General features: G+C 45.7%; 1 protein-coding gene across 7 annotated transcripts in view; it reads right to left on the minus strand.

Annotated features, from left to right (window-relative positions):
• DENND4C (DENN domain containing 4C) overlaps positions 1–21,418 on the minus strand; it is a 177,188-nt gene that overhangs the window by 63,892 nt on the left and 91,878 nt on the right. For all 7 annotated transcript variants that reach the window (XM_059724675.1, XM_059724674.1, XM_059724678.1 and 4 more), the window contains 7 exons: positions 20,362–20,431; positions 18,468–18,637; positions 16,981–17,222; positions 9,820–9,886; positions 6,598–6,656; positions 1,746–1,890; positions 984–1,159 (listed from right to left, as the gene is read on the minus strand). In XM_059724675.1, coding sequence (XP_059580658.1) covers positions 984–1,159; positions 1,746–1,890; positions 6,598–6,656; positions 9,820–9,886; positions 16,981–17,222; positions 18,468–18,637; positions 20,362–20,431 — 929 coding nt within the window. The remainder of the gene's footprint in view (positions 1–983; positions 1,160–1,745; positions 1,891–6,597; positions 6,657–9,819; positions 9,887–16,980; positions 17,223–18,467; positions 18,638–20,361; positions 20,432–21,418) is intronic.

Genomic DNA, 21,418 nt, shown 5'->3' on the forward strand with positions numbered 1-21,418 from the left:
TGCTTTGCACAGCTTATTCTACACTAAAAGAATTAAAATGAAACTTAAGACCTTCAGTTTTAATGAAGGCATCCACACACTGTATGTCTAATGTCACCATAGCTCACCTCCAGTTCACCTTCCTTAGACTGAAAAGCCATCATGCTGGAAGAAAACAGCATAGGCATAGGTGCCTCCTGCACTTACGCCTCCCAGTGGGCAGTTAGTGATTGGGGGGCGGGGTCCTCCATGGCCAATCCTGCCGACCGGGGGAGGGAGGGGGATGTCCCCCCGGGACTGATCCCACTTACTCGCAAGTGGCAGCGGCATGCCGCTGGCACTTCCAGGTGAGTGCAATCGGTCCCAGGTGACTGCTTCTCCTGGCGCCCACACTCCCTGGCTGGCACTCTGAGAGGGGCACCAGCGCTCTCACCTGCCCCCACTGCCCAGGAACTCTACTGTCAGGGAGTGCACCAGTGCTCTCATGGGATGCACGTGCACCCCCATGCATCACCAGTGGAAAATGGCAAAGTGGACATCAGTATTTTTTTTAATTATTAGCTAATAATTTTGCACGTGTTTATAAGTTTATGTCTTAACATTCAGCTGACTGATCTCCATGTTCATTGGACACATACTTGCAGTTTTATCACATTCATACATGCCAAATTTCAGAAGTAGCGTAGTGGTTTAATGGGAAACCTGTAGAATAGTAGAAGATGCAGACCCTGCCTCTATTCTGGCTTACACTCTCTAAAATGGTTACTTTTTCTGTTCCAGATATACAATTCCATCTCTACACACTTACTTCACTTCTGAATTTAGCTCAAAATGTCAGTTCAATACACTTCAATTAGTTATGCAGCTTTAGCAACAGCAGAGACAGACAGGGACTAAGAAACATCTGTTGACGCACTGTTCTTTGAAAGTATCTAGTTTTTTGGGTACCTCTGATATTTTACTGTATATACTATCAAAAGTTTAAAAAAAAATCTCAAACTTACATGTACACCATGTTTGTGTCTAAGTCAATGCAAACAACATCCTGTGGTGGATCATACAGATCAAAGTATCGTGAATCAACTCCAACTATAAATGGAACAGGAGCACTGAGCACCGTTGCCAGAGACAAAGGACAGAGGGGGATGTATGGACATTGCCACTGAAATGGAAATATCATCTGAAGGAAAAATGAAATGAAATCCATGTATTAAACAGGACAACAGACTGTGTGCAATAAATGCAAGTGAAACTGGCAAATACAGGAAATCACAATAAAAATATGAAGACCCTTAATACACAGTGAAGAGCTCAAAAACAGCCTACAGTTAGCTCTTATATTTTCAGCAAACTTCAGTTGCCTGTGACTTAAATGTAACAAAACTCAGACAAAAGGCTTCAATACAGTGCTATGGCTATAAAATGGGCATTTAGAAAGTTCAATCATCCTATCTTACAATCAAATAACGTTAGAATTTTTTAATGCATGGGGGGAACACTCCTTTAGTAAGAAACTGTAAAATTTTTGTCTTTGTGTCAGGAACTGTTCTTTAACAGTGCTTACAGCACAGCACATACTTTTCCAGTTTTGAGTAGATCATGATTATTAACAGGCCTCAAAAGTTCATTACTTGAGTAGATCATGATTATTAACAGGCCTCAAAGTTCATTACTAATGTTAGAAAGTGATGAAAAACAGAATAAAAATTACACTGCAGAGTCAGGAGTAATATAATTCACTGCACTACAAAATATTCAATACTTACAGCTACTACAGCTTCAGCTACACCTGTTAGCACAGCTGGTCTAAGGGAGTGTAGTAGGATCTTGCCTTCTAAGAGTACAAAGAGTAGCACAGTAGCACAGTTTTCTGGTCCAAGATTCATTAGGAGGGTGCTGAAGTTTGCTCCACTGGGGAGGGGGAGCAGGAGGGGTGGGAGAAAGTATAGAAAGTTACTTGGATTTGAACAGCAATATTCAACACAGCTAGAGAAACAGCAGCAACAGCAACCGTGATCAATGTGCTGGGTATTTGCTGGAGACCATGACCGGCTGAGAGAAGTTAATGGCTTCACCTAATTCCAGGAGTAGACAGGCAATAATTACCTTGATACAGGATTTTCACTACTGTAAACAGAAGCTAAACAACCAAGAAAAATTATTTTAAAAAGAATTATTCTTTTTGTTTCAGGTTCTCATTACATATCCAGGCCCACCTTGCCAAGAAATACAGCAAGCATTGTGAAAGGATGGTTCCTAATGGTTGATAATATTCCAGGTACAAAGCTACCAGAATCCCTGTTTAAGATGGAATACTTCAGCACATTTTGGCCACTCCTTGGAATCAAAATGAAATTAAATCCATGTATTAAACAGTACAACAGACTGTGTGCAAAACACAAGTGAAACTGGCAAATACAGGAAATCACAATAAAAATATGAAGACCCTTAATACACAGTGAAGAGATCAAAAAAGCCTACAGCTGGCTCTCATATCTTCAGCAAACTTTAGTTGCCTGTGACTTAAATGTAACAAAACTCAGACAAAAGGCTTCAACACAGTGCTATGGCTATAAAATGAGACTTTAGAGAGTTCAATCATCCTATCTTACCCAGCATGGGTTTGTTGCGGGTAGGTCTCGCTTGACATTTCCTTTTATGACCAGGTGACTTATCACCTGGACAAGGGGGAAGAGATCTATGTTGTATACCTCGATTTTAAAAAAGCCTTCGATCTGGTATCCCATGATCACCTCTTGGCTAAACAGGCTAACTGCGGCCTTGATGTCACCACAATCCGCTGGCTGGGGAACTGGCTGGTAGGACCCAGATGGTGGTGGTCGATGGGAGCCAATCGTCTTAGTGCGCTGTGACCAGCGGGGTCCCACAAGGCTCTGTCCTAGGGCCTATACTATTTAACATCTTCGTCAATGATGTGGACATTGGTGTCAGAAGCAGACTGGACAAGTTCACTGACAATACCAAACTCTGGGGTAAAGCATCCACACCTGAGGATAGGAGGGTGATCTAGGCGGATCTGGACAGACTCATGAAATGGGCAGACGAGAACCCGATGGTGTTCAACACCGAAAAATGCAAGGTTCTCCACCTTGGAAGGAAAAACCCTGCAGCTTCCTTATAGGCTCGGCAGTGCTACGCTGGTTAGCGCTACAGATAAAAGGGACTTGGCGGTCATGATTGACCACAAGATGATCATGAGCCTTCAATGTGATGCTGTGGCTAGGAAAGTGAGCAAGACGCTGGCTTGCATCCATAGATGCTTCTCAAGCAAATCCCGGGATGTCGTTCTCCCACTGTACTTGGCCTTGGTGAGGCCGCAGCTGGAGTACTGCATCCAGTTTTGGGCTCCACAATTCAAAAAGGATGTGGAGAAGCTTGAGACAGTGCAGAGGAGAGCCACGTGCATGATCAGAGGTCAGGAAAACAGACCTTATGATGAGAGGCTGAGAGCCATGGGGCTAGTCAGCCTGCAAAAGCGCAGGCTCAGGGGTGATCTGATGGCCACCTATAAGTTTATCAGGGGTGCTCATCAGGATCTGGAGGAACGTCTGTTCACCAGAGCGTCCCACGGGATGACAAGATCACAAACTCCACTATGACCAATTCAGGCTGGACATAAGAAAGAACTTCTTCACTGTCCGAGCCCCCAAGGTTTGGAATAGACTGCCGCCGGAGGCAGTTCAAGCACCCACTTTGCATGCCTTCAAGACACATTTGGATGCTTATCTTGCTGGGATCCTGTGATCCCTGTTGACTTCCTGCCCCTGGGGCAGGGGGCTGCACTCGATGATCCTCCGGGGTCCCTTCCAGCCCAAATGTCTATGACATCTATGAAAAGGCGTTATCCCTACTTAGGTCAACTTCCTGGATTCCATACAGTTTAGATAGTGCATGTTCTTTGCTAATAACATGTGGAGATTTAAGATTTCACAACACTTCATATGTAAGAATAAGGGTTTAAACCAGTGTTCCAGAGCAAGAGTATGTTTATGCTCCACGCCCCTGTCACTGTCAAGTTTGTTGGTTGGCAGCTAACATCCACTCCGAAGATAAATAAATTTTGAAAGTACAGTAATACATATAGATTCCAATATGAAAATAATCATGGAAATTATTCCTTGCTGTCTAGTTGGAATGAAGGTTGATTTAAAAATGTGCAGAAGTCACCTAAATCCATAAATTTAAATGTTGTGCACTGAGCTCCAGAGCAAGAGAGGTAGACTATTTTAAAGAGAATGTGCCAAACCACAGACTGTTCAAACATGTTTTAACATTTCCTGTCATACTTGCACGCACCTACTAGCTGATTTCTCAAAATTGGCAGCCACGCTCTCCCATATATTAGAAGGGAAAGGGAAAAAATGGGATAAGAAATAATCTTAAAGCAACAACAATAGATTCTTAAAGCTGTTTTCAGCATCAACTTCTGCTGCTTGCAGACACGGAAAAAGTAAAAAAAAAAATGGCACTTTACTTTAAACTTTGCACGCTCCTACACCAAGCCTAGTACATACCCAGAAGAGACAGTGTGTTAGTTGCACCCGCCTTTCCCAAAGCCGGTAGAGATCAGGCACTTTGGTGGGGCTTTTCTGGCGCTTTTATTTAATAGACCAGGTTTTTTCAACCTTTTTTGACAAGTGTGCCCCTTTGGTTTCAAAGTTTCAGCACGTGTACCCCTTTATATTTTTTTCTTGTTTTTAAAGGGGGAGGGGGGAGAACAAGGCCCTTGTGGTGAGGGAGGGAGTTGGGCTGGAGCTGGGGCAGGGGCAGGGGCTGCATAGGGGGAGGGAGAAAAAATTATTTGGGTGGCTGAGCACATCCCCCCCCCCCCCCCCCAGCAGTCTGTGGGGGAAGGGGCGGGTGGTGAGTAAAGGGTTGGGGGGGGGGAGGGGCAGATTGAGGCCCCTGTGGTGAGGGAGGGAGCAGGGCACAGGCAGGAGCAGGGGCTGGAGTGACTGGGGCCTGGCTGAGGCCCCACTCACCCCAAACCCTGCTCCTGCCCCGCTCCCTCCCTCACCACGAGGGCCTCAATCTGCCCCCCACCCAAAAATGGTGAGGAAGGGAGTGGGGCTGGAGAATTGAGACTCCCCACAGTGCAAGAGGGAGTGGAGCAGGGGCAAATCATTCACCTTGCACTGTGGGAATTGTTCCACAACCCAGCCTGGCTGAGACCCCATTCACCATGAATGGGGCCCCAGCCAGGCCAGGTCATGGGACAATCAGAGCCCGGCAGCTCATTCAGGGGTGCCAGGCTCCAAATGCCCCATGGCCCAGTCCAGCCAGGGCCCCATTCATGATGAATGGGACCCAGGCCGGGCTGGGTCATGAGACAGTGCAGGAGGGAGTGGGGTAGGGGCACGGGTGAAGGATTCGTCCCTGCCCCACTCCCTTCTGCACTATGGGGGTCTCCATCTGCCTCCCCCAAGCCCAATCAAAAAGAAAGTGAAGGAGGGAGTGATGTGGTATGGGAGGCTACACAGGGGGGTGGTAGCTCCTGCCACTACATGCACCCCTGGGAGGGTATGGGGGCATGTGCCCCCCAGATCTGCATAGGGGGCAGGGTGGGCTGCGGCTGCAGGCTGGGGCTGTGCCGGGCTCTGCTTGGGGTGGGTGGCAGTGGCACTGGGAGCAGGGCTATGGGAGGGGCTACAGCCACCCCAAAATTCACCATAGCTCCCCAAGCCCCCTCCCAGTGCAGCCCAGCCCAGCACCCCCGCTGGGAACATCCCAGCACTGCCCTGGCTCCAACCGCATCTGCAGCCTGCCCTGCCCCACATACTGATCCAGGGGCATGCACCCCCCATGCCCTCCCAGGCATGTGCGTAGCGGTGGTGCTGGGAGTGGGGCCAGCACATGGCTGGCCCCAATGCTGCCACCCCACTTGGCTGCACACTGCATTGCTTTCCCATGGCCGGTCACGGTTCCGTGGGCTGCTGACCAGTCCTGTGCCCGGCAAATTGTGCACCACTGAGGGTGGGCATAAAACACACTCCCCCTCCCACCCCGCCCCACCCCCGTTCAGACCTTCACAGCTCTGCTGTAAGAGGGTAGCAGTCAATCAGGAGAGCCAGCTGGGGTTGGGGGCAGGGAGGCGCCACAGTGTCCTGCGTGAGGCTGGCAGCGCGTCCTTCCCTCAAACCGGGGTAACAGGCAAACGCACTAGGGGACACGCCAGCGCCGCACGTCAGGGCACACTCTGTCCCTGCCCACCCACACATACCCCCTACAACCTTTCTAGGCACCCCTTGGGGTACGCCTACGCCAAGTTGACAACCCCTGTAATAGATGATTGAATCACCAAAAAACCCCGCAGAAGCACCCAATCTACACAGATGCTGCAGAGCCACGTCGGGTCAAAATAACATGCTGCTCCTTCTGGTAAAGCGTGGGGATGGGGGATGGTTTGTTTGCTTGTTTTTTCAACATCTGTGGGCAAGCAAACTAATTTTTTGCTTCTCGGACATAGTTATTATTCAAACCAGATTACTCCCTCACATGATAGGGATTTTCTGCACATCGCAAAAAATGCTTTCCATCCCCAATCCATTATTTTGTTAAACTTCGCAAGCCACATATAATTTAAACAGTTAATATTACCTGAGTGGTAAAGGTGTAGAAACTGGCTGAGACAGTATTAATGCATCATGGGCAGAAAGCTGCAAAACAGGGAAACATTAAATAACTTGTATGGCCAATCCCAAGGACAATAAACATACAATGTCCCACTTAATGTTTATATCAATGTTCTGTTGGGATGCCAGGCAGAATAAGAACAAGAAGTCACAATAAAATATGGGAGATGTTAATTAGGGATAGTCCTTAATTTCTGTTCACTGGGCCAAAAGAACTCAGATTAGTCACTGATAAGATGCACAAAGGTTATATGAAACAGCCTATGACTTAACACTGACTCAACCACTGCCAAGTGATTAAATATAGTAGTACTGAAGACCATGCCAGTAGACACTGTTCATCTAACCTGCACTTGTATGGAGAGGTGAGAGAAAAAACTTGTACTGTAAATGGTGCCCGCAAACTGAAGGGGAGGATGATGGGAATTTGATGATGCTGAGAAGCATTCTTCTGCCAATTACACAATTAGCAATCTAAAATAACACTCCTTGACTTTTAACCATATTTACTCAAATACAAGACAATCCCCCCAATAATTAGATTCTCCATATGGAAAATTTATAAATTTGTTATAAAATTTTTCAGTTATAGAATCTCATTATTAGAGGTTTGCCTTGAATGTATCCCCTTCCTATTGCTACAGCAGGAAAAATAAATCTGAGGGGTCAGGTAGTGTAGAACAGTGAAAGTCCATACATGCGTCATGACCCGAGGTGAGAAGTTTCTAGAGGGTTTGAACTCTCATTCTTGATGAAATCATGACCTACTTTTAAGGTCTGGACATGCACAGTGTATAATGGTAATGCAACTGTTTATCAATGTTGCTATGTTAATTATAATAATGTTGCGTGTATTGAGTTGAAATAGTTTGAATTGATTGGTCCTTTTAAGTACTGCCCAGGTTTGAATTTGATTGGGTATTGTGAAAAGGGTGATGACTGGACCAGTGGGTGAGTGACAGGTGGTGTGATTAGAAGGCTATAAATCCTGTCGGGAGCAGCCAGCAGGAGCTCTTGGGATTCAGGGTCGGCCTCGGCCTCGCTCTCACTCAGGCTAGATGGTTCTGACTCCGGGCTCTTGGAGTGTGGAAGTTTGTCGAGTGCAGATCCCTTGCTGTGACCTGGTCATTGGGATTGAGCTCGCTGAGGATTACCTGTCTTGCGCTCTTTCCTTTGGGCTTCGGCTGTGGAAGCTGCAGTTGGGTTAAAGTATCACCCTTTCCCTATTTGAGGTGCTTAGTACCTTAACAGGGAAAAGCTAGAAATCCTCATGGACTGTCAGAGGGTTTCTCCTGCTGACTAGGCCCAGGGCGTTCTTGCTGCCATCTGTGGTTTCTGGGTTGTCTGTGAAGTTGCACAGCAGTTAACCGTGTAATGACTGAAGCTCATTGTAATGTGTAGTTGATTGGTTGCGTGACCAGGGACATCGGGTTTGGGATGTGCGTTGGGTTGTCCCGTTGGGCGTATTTTATTGTGTTACAGCTTGGGTGTTACAGGAATATTGCGTTGAGTAGTTGTTGCATGGGTTTTGTTGTGTAATACAACTTATATTATTCAACCTACCTGTGGTGTAGTGTGTAGCTACTCCTTTCTAACTCTGAGTGGGGTTGGGCAATAAGTCAATGCTCAGGGAAATTAACTTACTTTAATGCCCCCAAACCTGACTACCTGTGGGTCATAGAGGATTAATGACCCTCTCAATTAATTAATTAATTGGCATCCCCACGGGCGGTCCTTCAGTGGTCCTGTTGCCCTCTGTTCCCCCAATTTTTCCCCCAGCATTCCTGTCCCCTCTTCTATCAACTCTGCTCTCCCTGAGCACATGGAAGTGAGGAGCAAATTTGAAAGCAATTACCTTAAAATTAAATATGGCTGTAGCAAATTGCATACCAGTATCCATATACTAAGCTCCTCCAGAATTGATACATACCATCTTTTTTTTTTTAAACTGTTGCAAGTTTTACCACAGGTACTCCATAAACACACTTTTAAGCACTACTAAACTATGCATGATATTAGTTTAAAACCAAAGGCTCATGATTTACCATACAGTTCATTGGGCTGGACTCCAGAAGTGTCACCAGGACTTCAACCCATGGGGACTCCATGGCTCAGCATTGCTCAGTATGTGTGTATACTCACACAAAGATAGCCCCCACAAAGGTGAGTACTTAATTAGCCCCCCACTCATGACTGGAACCAAATGTTTTTGTCACGAGGCCTGGGATGCTGTAAAAATTATATACAGATGAGGTACAGGGCAACCTGGTCCCACTTCACATCATGGAGGATACGACCACACTAATCATGTATGCTAGGCTGAGAGTGAAAGCGACAGAGGCATTCTAGTGAACTGTTTGGAGCCCCATTTGATGTTTGCCAGACATTTAAGGCTGGTAAAGAAACAGGAATCACTGGACATGGGAAAGATGCAGCCCAGCTGTGGGAGTGAAGAGGAAATTGAAATTATGTAATGTGGTGGCTCACCATGACTTGATAAAAGAATTGGCACTCAGAGGAACTGTGCTTAATGGCTACTACCACATATTTTCTTCAGATGGGCTGCACTCACCTATCCTTGTGGTAGATTCCCATCAGTACCTTGGCCTTTTTAGCTGAGATCAAATGTAGCATGTGGCACCAAAGGGAGGATATCAAGGCTAGTTCTGGCCCTCCTAGTGCTGGCCTGGTATTACAGTACCTCCAAGGCCCAGTGCCAGTTCCATCCAAAAAGGAACACCCCCCCTGTTTGTTTGGTTTTTTTTAAGGGCCACACAAAAAAAAGGGTTCTCATCAATATGTTTGCCCAATATGGGTCAGGTGCTTTATAGTCATGCTCAATGTTGGCTGCATTTAAACAACTTCAGAGTTGGTTTCTATTGCTGAGCACATGCTGCTTTTGGCAGCAGTTTAATGATTGACAATGGATTGAATAAGGTTTCGTTATATGTGATTTTAAGACAAAGGACTTTTTTCCTCTATGCCAACTGGCGGGAAAACCCTCCTCTCGTATTTGAGTAAATACAGTATTTAGCTAATCTAAAATTACAGGGATATAAGAGAGTAACATTTTGTTGCTTGTGTAGGAAGTTTTAAGGCTGAGGTGAAAAGTTGAAGGAACTCATGCTTTCAGTGACTGAGAGAAGGGCACCCTAATGCTATGACAAGAAGCAGAAGTTTTAGTTACCTGCACAAGGATCCTTGGCCTTTGAGGTGAAGGAAAAGATATATTATGCATAAAGTGGGATATATGCCTGAAAAGAAATTAAAAACAAATTGCTTCTGAATTTCACAGTTTCAATTTTTAATGCAATAGATAGTTTCTCATCTGATTTGCTTTAAGATAATTCTTTTTAATTCCCTTAAAACAGTCCAACAGAAAATCTGCAAAAACATTTCTGCAACTAGGTATTTCATCATATGGAAGACATTTCTTATAAACTTTATTTTTAAGTAGTAACAGTAGATCCTAAAGAGTAGCCCACATACTATCCTAAAGGACAAAGAAATTATACTGAGTTAAAAGGGGAAGGGATGACTTTCCATGAGTCTTATCACAGAGTAGGCCTATGCCTGATACTATCCCAGGTTAAACCCTGTTTATTCAGAGCTAAGATTAACTTTGTTTAAGATTGTTTAACTTCAAAATTGTGTAAGATTGCTTAACTTCAATATACCACAGGAGAGTACAGATAAAACATATAGTTACTGAAAACTACCCAATACATAGTAAATCCCTCCAACTCTTAAACTCTACAATTTGTCCATCTGCCATACCCTCAGGTACCAATTTTTCAGGAACAGACACAACAGATGAAAGGGACTTTCATTTTAAATTTTTACCTCTGAAATGCAATTAAAAAAACCCTTTTAACATGATTTCACATACATTCTATGAAATGTGTTCTCATAATCAGACATGTGCTTAGCTTGCGTGCATTTAGAATCTATGCAAATCATAAGGTTTTATTTTTACACGATGACTGTTTTCCCCAAAATATAGCACTAACAGGAAGTTAGGACAGTGCACTACCTACTGCCTAGAAACAGGTATATTAAGAGACGCTGTAAGATTTCTTATTGTTACTCTGAAGTCTATTCTTTCCCACAAAACCAAACAAAACAGACGAGCAAAAAAAAAATCCCCTCTGATAAACTAAATTACTATTATCTCCATACTAAAATGGCAAGAGGACATTTCTCCCTGCATGCCAGCTCAAAGTAAGAAGGCATTGATACTAATCTTCTAACTGAAAGGGCAAATGTGAAGAGTTTTAGCAAACTTTCTACCTATACACTTTTACACTTCCTGTAGTGACTTCTAGGTGTGAGAATTTTCATGCCTGACCCAAGCAATTAACTTCCTTGCTTCCTTCCTCCTTTTCTTCCTCCCTCCCTCTTTGAACACCTCAGACCAGGCCCACTTGGAGCTGCATGGGGCAATCCTGAGCGTAAGACTCCCTGGCTTCCTATGTCTTTTCTGATTTCCACTTGTCTAAAGGTCTCTTGTTTTTGTCTACATCCCCTTCTAATTTTTCTCTTGCATTTTCGCAATGTTTATTTTTTTTTTCTTTTTCTCTGTTCTCTGTCCCCTCCCACTCTACTTCTGGTTTCTCCATCTGCAAGTTGCATTTGTCTACTTCGCAGCTTCTCTCTTACTGTTTCTTTCTTTCTTTTTTGCTTGTTTGCCATGGGAAGTAATTTTATCTTTTGCTATATGAGGGATGCTCTGATTTCCCCCCCCCTTTTCTCTTTTTCTTTTTTCCCCTAACCCCCACACACTTTCTCCCCCCTCTCTCTTTTTCATTCATCCTTTTTCCCCTCTGGGCACTCACCCCCATCTCTTTTTGCTTTTCATGACCGCATTCCCAGACCCTTATCTCTGTAGTTTTATATATACTTTTTTTCCCCATTCCCTTAGTTTTAGCTTTTGGCATTAACAGGAATGGCTGCTCATACACCCAGTGGCTAGTATGGAGATGCCTCTCAATACCTTTACCCTTAACCATGGCTTGAGGGTTCGTACCCCTCCCCATGTCAGGAGGCCTGCGCAGGTGCCCTAGCTGATCTCCTAGGACAGTGTAACGTATGTCATGTGGCTCATGTTAACACAGTTCCAATGATTTACCCAAGCGCTCCCACCCTGGTCAACAGGGTGTGCGGAGAGGGCCTGGACATCGCAGGCGTACAATATCTTGTCACACCCCTAGACACCCAGGCGTGAGGGTGGTGATTTCCAACGTGCCCCCACACCTGTCCGACCAGGAGCTGGCCAAGGGACTCGAGCCCTATGGAGTTCCTATGAGTCCCTTTCGCCAACTGACGATTAGAAGCAAGGACCCGAAGCTGAAGCGTGTCCTGTCCTTTCGGAGGCACGTCTTCATGCTCCTCAGGGAGGGCCCCTGGTCTCTGCCTTGCTCCTTGAACCTCATGCTCAACAGGTGGAGGTTTGTGATTTATTTTTCCTTGGGGGAGACCATGCGTTTCCAGTGTGGTAGCTCTTCTGACCTAGCAGCCCAGTGCCCATAAGGGAAACTGGCCGGAACATCGGCGACTGCAGCAGTACCAAAAGATGGTGTATCCACTTCTGGGACACAGGCCAGGATCTCTTCCCGACTTTCTTTCACCCCCATTCCATCTGAGGAGCTGGGGTCTCCGGCATGAGAGCACCATCCAGCAGAGGGTCTGGGACTACTACCCAACACTCTCCCCTGCCTGTCCCACTTACAGTGCCCATCCCTCCTGTCCCCGGTGCAGAGGCCCCACCAGGTGGAAGGACTGATGCCTTCACTTCCTCCCTGCCCACCCCAGCCAAGGCGGCTGGGGTGGCCGGTGACTGTGGCGCCAGGGCCCTGTTGGATAATGGGGCTCAGGCCTCCTCCCGGCCGCCCTCCACTGTGGCCTTGGTGAGGTGGCTGGCTCTGGGGAAGTGGGCTGGGAGTGGTCTGACCCGGCCCCGACGAAGGAGGGGCTGCCTACCACTAAGAAGAAAAACAAGGAAAGGAAGATGAAGGGGGCCTCTTAGGACTCCCCATCCCTGCCGGGACCCTCCTTGGCTATTGCCAGGGCAGCCCCCACTGGAAAGCCTGAACCTGCTCTGGCTGTCCTGTCAGTGATCCCATTGCACTTGGCTGGGGATGACTCTGCAGTGGGGGTCCCCAACCCCTCACCTGTCTCCCAGCTCCTGGAGTTGGGTGGCAGTGAAGTTGATATAAAATGCCTCTCTTCTGGAGGCCTGACCCAGGGGGCAGCAGAGGGGTTCGTTGACCTCTCAGTCACATCCCAGCCTACTGGATTGGATGGGGAAGCTAGTGAGATGGAGATCCAGCTTTCTGAGTGTTTCACAGTTTCTAGGGTGGGAAGGGACCTGAACAGATCATCAAATCCAACCCCTGCCCTGGGCAGGAATAAGTGCTGGGATCATAATACCCCAGCCAGATATCTATCCAACCTTGCAAGCAAGCAAGCTCAAGAGCAGGATAACCTTTCTTCCCCCAAGAAGGTGAAGATTGCTCTCCTGGAGCTGGTCCTCGATCTGGATAAAGAGAGAAGGCTGCTGTGCTCGAAAATTTAGGGCGCAGATACCACGTTTTCGGGCAAGCTCCCACCTTGGGTGCATCCTCACTGCTCTTCTGTCAGAAATGTCCAGCCCACATTGGCAGGCCCCTTTGGGTCGTCCCTGACTATGGGGGTCTCCTGGCCTTTTTCAAGCAGACCAAAAGGACAGAAGAATGTAGCGGGGTGCATCACCCAGGAGTGCACAGACCTCAAGCTTTTTGTCAAGGCTGCCAGGACTGTGGCAAAAATTATGCAGTAAGATCTTGGCACCCGGCAGGTGGCTTACCATCTGGAAAAGTTCACACGGCGGGTGAGAGACAAGTGGGGCCTGCAGGGGGGCCCTGGAATAGAGTAGGGCATGATAGGTGCTGCATGACAGCCTCGTTCCGCAAGAAATGCCTGTGCAACTTGGCAGAGAGTGCAGCCTGTGAAGCGAGGATCTGCACTTGCTACCAAGAGCTGGCAGAAACCAATGCCCCAGACTGCTTCTACTTCAACCTGAGCTAAGCAGAGCTACTGTATGCCAGGCAGGACCATCCAAGACAACCTGTTCCTGCTGCCTGGCCTACTCACAGCCAGCAAACTCTTAGGCCTCGATATTGGCCTCATCTCTCTGGACCAGGAGAAGGCCTTCGACTGGGTGGGCCATGCCTAGCACTTCCAGACCCTAACGACCTTTGGCTTCAGGCCACTCTTCACTGGGGCCCTCTGGGTCTTGTACCAATATACCTCCAGCCTGCTCAAAGTGAACGGCATGCTCTGCGCCCCGTTCCCCGCACACAGAAGCATCTGTCAAGGCTGCCCCTTGTTGGGCATGCTCTAAGCCCTGGCCATTGAGCTGCTACTGCATGCACTGTGGCGCTGCCCGAGTGGCATGGCCCTGCCAATGGCCACAGGCCCATTCACTGGCCCTCCGCTCCGGCTGTCGGTGTATGTGGACGATGTGACCATCTTCCTCAACACCCAGAAACACGTGTGGGCCCTGACAGACTGTCAGTGAGCCTAAAGGCGCACCTCCCTGGCCCATATCAATTAGGCCAAGAGTGATACCCTGCAGCTCAGCACATGGACCAGCACAACCCCCCAGCTTTGCCAGGAGGCCTCACCTGGTGACTTGAGGGCCTCAAGGTCCTGGGTGTGGTCCTGAGGCTGACAACCTTCATGGCATGCAACTGGGACAGCCTTGAGGAGGGGTGGAGGCCTGCCTGCAATGGTGGTGCTGGCACCTCCCCAGCCTCTCCTATCGTGGACAGGTCCTCATCACCAACAACCTGATGGTAGTGACCCCATGGCACTGGTGGACCTACTCGAGAGACTTCAGCACCTCCTGGTAGATTTCTTCTGGGATGGGCGCCACTGGCTCCCACAAGCCGTCCTTTACCTACCCAATCGCTGAGGGGGGCCAGAACCTGGTCGAACTGGCCAGCAAGGTGGCCACCTTCCACCTCCAAGCCCTTCAGTGACTCCTCTATGGCGAGGAGCACCTACCCTGGCAACAACTGGTGTGCTGATTCTTGCAGAGGGTGAAGGCCCTCAGTTTCAACTGGGAGCTCTTCCTGCTAGACACCACACTCCTGAACTAGGCACTGCTCCTGGCCTTCTACCATAGTGTGGTACGAGCTTGGCAGGCGACCTTCTGCCTCCAGCCCCAGGCCCGGCACCTACAGTTCCTGAAGCTGCTGAGGGAGCCCCTGGTGCACAACCGAGCCCTGCAGCACACCATGCCAAACCTGGCCTCTGCCAGCCTCACAGCCACCCTCACCCGGGATAGTCCTCTGTCTGGACCATCTCTTTGAAGTCGCTTGGTCTGCCTGGCTCTTGCCCGAAGTCCTGACCACATGGCTGGGCACGCGCTCTGTTTGCAGCGTGGGCATCTCCTTTGTGACATCCAGGCTGCCCTCCTGCTGGAGGCAGCGGCTGCCCTCCTGCTGGAGGCAGCGGCTGCCCTGGATCAAAACCTCTGGGCGCACCAGGTCCCCCTTGGCACGGATATCCCAAGCGAGGCCTTCCCACCGCTGCCGGTCACCCTGGCTGTGGCTGGCAGCTGGTCAAGAGGCCTAGCATCCGGCTGATGCTTCCCGTGCCTCTCAACAGTGACACAGGTTGCCCCTTTGCTTCCTTGCCCTATAGAAGCCTGTATGCTTGGGTTGTTCATGTCCACCATGCCCAGGTGCTGGCAAGCTGCCCTGATGCACCATGGTGACAGCGCCTGGGGCCACCAGATTCCCCACTAGCCCAACTGGCTTGACGCACACCTGTATAAGCCACCAACTGTCAAGAAGACTGGCGACCTGCAGTGGTGGTTGCTGCATGGCATCCTAGCCACTGGCACGTTTGTGTCCCACTTTGACCTAGCCACCTCTATGGCCTGCCCTTCTGCCCCAGGGCCATTGAGGAGAGCCTCGTTCACGCCTCCCTCAACTGCCCCTACCTCGGGCCACTCTTTGTCAACCTCGAACCGCCACTGTGGGTGCTGGGCAGGAGACTCTCAAAGAACACCTACATGTGCTCTTACCCATACAGGGTGGCCAAGCGGGGCACTGTCTGCTGGGCCAACTTTCTGCTAGGTTAGGCCAAAATGGCTGTCCTCAAGAGCTGCTGCAACTGGCTTGCTGAGACCGGCTCAGACGATGCCCTGTGGCGTTTTGGCCTTCTGGTGCAGGCGGGTCCCTCGCTGGATTTTGACCACACTGTGCTCCAGCAGGCACTGCCTGCCTTTGAGGCATGGTGGGCCCTTGAGTCGGTGCTGTGCCATGTGGAGGATGGCCATCTTCAATACACGCTCTGATGGTATGACCAGTCTGGGCAACTGGGTGGGCTCGGTGGTAGACTGCAACTCCAGGCTGCTTTTTGCTCTTTTTTTTTTTACCAATCACCTTTCTATCTTCCTTATGTATACAGGTATGTGATATGGTCCTTTTGCTAGTTATAATAATAGTTTGTCCAGAGAGTTGTTCAGATTTAAAACATGCCCAAAATGGTCTCTTCATCCACACGTGTACAAAAAAAATTTACTCTTACACTTTCCTGGTGTGCAAAAGAAACTAAAAATATTAGCGGGGAACCAATGGAAAACAACACCGGGAGACAAGAATGCATTCTCATTTGCACAACTTACTTATAAAGGGACCAAAATTTACATATCTCAGCTTTTGATGAAATGTAACAAAAAGCAATGATTAATATGTATGACACCTCTGCCATTTCTAGAAGAATAGTCATGCCCCTAACATACCCACCACCATATTAGGAGTTGTAATTTTTTTGGTCTTGCAGGGTCCTGTTTCATAGGAGCCTGGAAATCCTGCACTATACAGAAGTTAGAGATGATGCTAGCCCATCTGGGTCAGTTGCTAACAGTTAGAAATAACCTACAATATTATTTAAATATTATCCCAGAATTTCCTCTTCATTTTTCAGTGATTTCGTACTGAATCAACACAAAAACAAATTTTCCCCTTTTAAATTGCAAATGTTTGCTTAGATCTGAAAATCTAGATGTTTTCTACTCGTCCTTAGGACAATCATCAACCAACAGCTTATTGATATAACAAATGAGGCAGAATAAAATCCAGCTCACCCTAAGAGCTGTATTGGTTCTGCTGTGCTAACAATAGCAACAATGGATTCCTGTCAATATGGTGCGAGTCAATACAGTAGAAGCCAAACAAGCTCAAGTACAGAATAAAAATACCAGCTGAAGATGCTACTTTTAAATAAATCATCTCATTTTGAGCTAATGCTATATTTAAGTGCCTTGAAGCAATTTATAGGAAAACATTATACTTACTTTTCAATGGGAAGAGGATGAGGCCCAGAAACAGAAAGCTTGTAGATGAACATAAGAAATTTTCGAAAGGCTTCAAAGAAAGGCCAATGTGAGAGAAGGCAGATACATTTGTTGGAATTGATGGACTTGGCAGTAACCACTTTTCTCTCCACAGCTGTCAGGAGGCTCAGCTGCAATTGCTGCTTTTCTGTTAGCAGCTCCCGGGAACAAGGCTCATAAAACTGAATAGCTGCACCATAGACCTGAAGGACACAGAAAGTCAAGGGGTTATGCCCTAGATTAAGCAGAAGGTCAAGCTTCATTTCTTCAGAGTATTCTTCACCACTTTATGTTTCTGTGGGTTTGTTTACATGTATGTCCCATGGCTAAGACTTCTAGTGTTACATCTATGTGCACATAAAGAAAATGTATATACATTACACAAAATAACTTTTATTTCTAGCTTTTCAGATCCCCCGCTGTTCTACTATTCCACTCTGCTCTTCTCCACCACTTCCCTCCAAAATTAGATGTGGTAAACTGAATTTCTTCAGGAGATTGTTAAACTGGCATGTTATAGAAAAACGCTGTCATCATACTTATTTTCACTCAATCCACCATCACGTACTGGCTTTAAGTTTAGAACCCATTTCACTTTTCAGTTTTTGACTGATGAGCAGCTTTTCTTAACACTTCACCTCTTTTGTCACAGCTGCATACAAAAAGAAATATCTTGGCAAACCGACAATGCAAAAATGAACACTGATACCATAAAATATGTTCCCTCAAAGACAAAACATGCATATATGGCGCATACTTCATTTGTTCTTTATCAAGAAGACTGGCTAAGCTGGAAAAATGGTTTCAGCTTCCTTTATGATCAAGCAGTAATTTTAGGAGCAGTGATCACAACAGTTGACCATCAGGAACTGTAGCAAAATACTGCTATACATGAGACAACTGAACATCTTATTAGGGATGGACTAAACTTCCCTTGCCCTTGTGGATGGAATTTGGAGCATCAGGAACAGCAATTTTAGTTTTTATGAAACCTTTGTATGTTTTGAGTTCATGGAACTAAACATGACAAAACTTTTCTTGTGCTATTTCCTTCCTGTCTGTCTGTACTGGACCTTCCTTTAGGGTGAAAATAAGCCTTCACGTGGATGTGACCTATTTCTTTAATGTCTATTTTGTTGTGAATTTTATATGCATCTGTAATCATCTCAAAATTCTTAAATTTCTAGAAGCAAAACATTATTTCACAGGAAAAGGAGATTACTTAGCTTTGAACAGTCAGCAGTGAGCAGTCAGCAGTGAGACTCCTCTTTCCATCATAAACCCATAAATAATGTCAAAATGTATGACAAATATTCAGTGCGACAATTGAAATTTCTCAAAATCTGACAACAAACATTCCATTGGACCCTCACATAACTCTAACTTAGCATAAAACCTGATAATGTGCATTTAAAATAAAATGCAAAATATACTGTACTATGCCCTACCTTTTCTGCAGAAGAACCAGTCAGTACAAATGTTGAGAACACTGGTAGTGGATATTTGGTTTGAGGATCCCAGCATTCAATAGTAGCTCCCATTGGAAGGCAAAATAGAGGAACAGATTCTGACAATGGGAATGACTCATAATCCTCCTCTGGATATCTGAAAATCAAGCCTTTCAGAGAGACATTAGTAAATGCATTTTCAATAATCTGCAAGTCCTGAACAGACGAATAACAATATGCTTCCTATAAGTATACATCAACTGAACTGTTAAATCAGCCACAGCAGCTGTGTATACTCCCATTAAACTGAGAAATTAAAGTATCTAATTGTAATGTATTCCAACGCTCCATGGAAAACACACCCTCACTATTTGTAATTGTTCAAACAAGTACTAATTGTAAAAAGTCATGAGTGAAAGTGTTGGCTTTAAACCAAGTAGGAGCAATTTTGGTTTCTTCCTTAAAAATAAGTAAACTATTTAAGTGGTTACATTACAAAGAAATTCCAAGGAAGGAACTCAACATATATACTATCAATATATTAGCTCAGCAGGGTTAAAGTTCCTTGGAATGCCAAGAAGACTCATCGACTGGAAACATACCTGAAAGCTTCAATGAGTTTACACTAATCCCGTTTGCTTGACTTGTCAACACAGAAGTGCAACTATTAAGCAACTTCCAGGCAATGCACCTAGCTTCAATTCCAGAAAACTGCACACAATCATGAACGTACCGGTATTACTTATCAGAGTTACAATATAGCAGCTTATTTGGCCCCACAGGACAGATTCAGCCCCTGCAGTTTCTTGTGATCTGGATGATCCACCTGCAGTGGCAAGGCAGGGGCTTATTTGTGTGGCTTCCAGAGCTGTTGCACTTGCATACATAGCTCTGAAACCCAAAGAGTAAATGATGCCACCCCCTACCCACTACTCCTTTTTCCCAGCTGCCCATTTGAGTTGCAGCAGTGACTGAAGACCCCAAATTCAATGGTGGGTAAGAGGGTGAGGATGAGTCGTTGCAACATTTACTGGCTAGGAGCCATACCAAATGCAGCAGCTCTGGTAATCACACAAGCTACAATTTATTCCATCACAGGCCACATGCAGCCAACAGGCTGCCACAAAGACACCCCTGTTATGTAGCATCCTCTGACACAACCTGTGCTTTCCACTTCTACTCATGAAACAAACTCTGGCAATCTGTTTCAGTCAAGAGGTGAAGAAAGAGGAGGCCATCCCAGGATTTCTGCTGTCTGTACATGCAAAGGGGAGATTTTTTTAGATTTTATTAATGTGATTTTCAAGGAGTAAGAGTAGCAACCGCAAAATTCCCAGCCATTTCTTAGTTGAGACATTCTTCAGCTCTTCTTCACCAGAACAGATTAGCAGGTTGCAGCAGAGGAGAAATGTACCTAACCCTCCCAAAATATAAAAAATGCTCTGACAGCTATGAGAAAAACAGAAGGAAGCATGTAAAAAGTTGCCTAGAGCCTCCAAACATGTCTTCTGCCCAAAATACTCAAGATCAAAAAAGAAGCTTTTCACTATACCCACAAACCTTGGAAGTCTTTGATTTAAGGCTGCCAGACTGCCAAGTTTGTCGAGGTAAACCATAAAAATAAAAACCAAAAGCAGTTAAAACCATATGTAACAAGGTACGAACTTCAGATATTTGCTCAGACTTTTGCCTAAGGAAACCAATATAAACCAGAGGACAGGATTATGGAGTTTGTTTTGGTTGACCTACAGCAGATCTCTGCCCAGCAGTTTGACAGCAAACAGATTTTTATAAGCTGAAGAATAGATAAATAATAATATTACCCAGGACATTTATATACCTCTAATGTATTTACAGAACCCGCTTTCAAAAGGGTCGACTTAAAATTACTTACCAGCTTTATATGCTATTGAGTTGGAAGCTGGCACAGACTTTTTGTAACAAAGGTACACACTGGACCCCCACTGTAAAATACAGAATTAAATTTCATCAAAGCCTATAGAGAAAGCCACCAAAACACTTACAACAGATTAAGCGTTTGAATCTATACTTACAAGTAAAGCACAGATATTTAAATAAAAATAATTAAAAGTATTTAAAAGCCTTACAAAGCAACTTACATCAACATTCAGAATTCCCATACTCATTATTAAAGATAAAAGTAAAACTTGAATAACGCATTGCGTTGCTGAACATTCAAACATACTGATAATTAGTATAAGAGAATCAAAATAATTGTAGCTTTCACGCACTCTAGCATTTCCTTCCTTTGCTCATGTAAATTAGACCTTTGGATAGAAACCATCATTGGAAATTTGGCCCCAAATTAAATTTTTTATAATCATAAGCTTAAGAGGCAAAGGAAATATTGGCAGTGTTTTATACTATTTTATGGAATCGTAGAAGTGTTTTAAACGACCATTCTCTTCTTGCAGCATTTTAAGATTGAAACATTAATACTGAAAGCAAAGCAGACTATACAAATAAAAACAAAACAGACTTAACATCCAACCTCAATGGAAAGCACAAGAAGAGAAAAATGTAAGCAGAACATTGGATTCTATCACTTTTGAATATTTTGAATAGACAAGCAGCACCGGTATCAAATAAATATCTGTTTACAATGCACATTTTTTGGTTGGCTCAGAAGGACACACGGACTTTTAACTACTTTATTCAGAGGTTCAGGGTACAAAAAGTTGGTCCCTCTGGGGTCCAGGTCCAATATACAAAGCAAAGACAAACAAATTACCATCAAAACAAGAGTGCCGTGTCATTATATTCATAACATTACACAGTGACAGACACCTTTGCTGTATTACACGTCATGCCTAACATGCCATTATGCAGTCAGGACAGCAGCCACATGGTCGTACAGGCCAAAGCCCTCTATGAACAAATGATTCCTACCCTGCTCTATCCAATCATACACGTGACAACACCTTAAACTT

Source organism: Alligator mississippiensis, chromosome 3 (genome assembly GCF_030867095.1).
Source record: "Alligator mississippiensis isolate rAllMis1 chromosome 3, rAllMis1, whole genome shotgun sequence".
Taxonomy (NCBI): domain Eukaryota; kingdom Metazoa; phylum Chordata; order Crocodylia; family Alligatoridae; genus Alligator; species Alligator mississippiensis.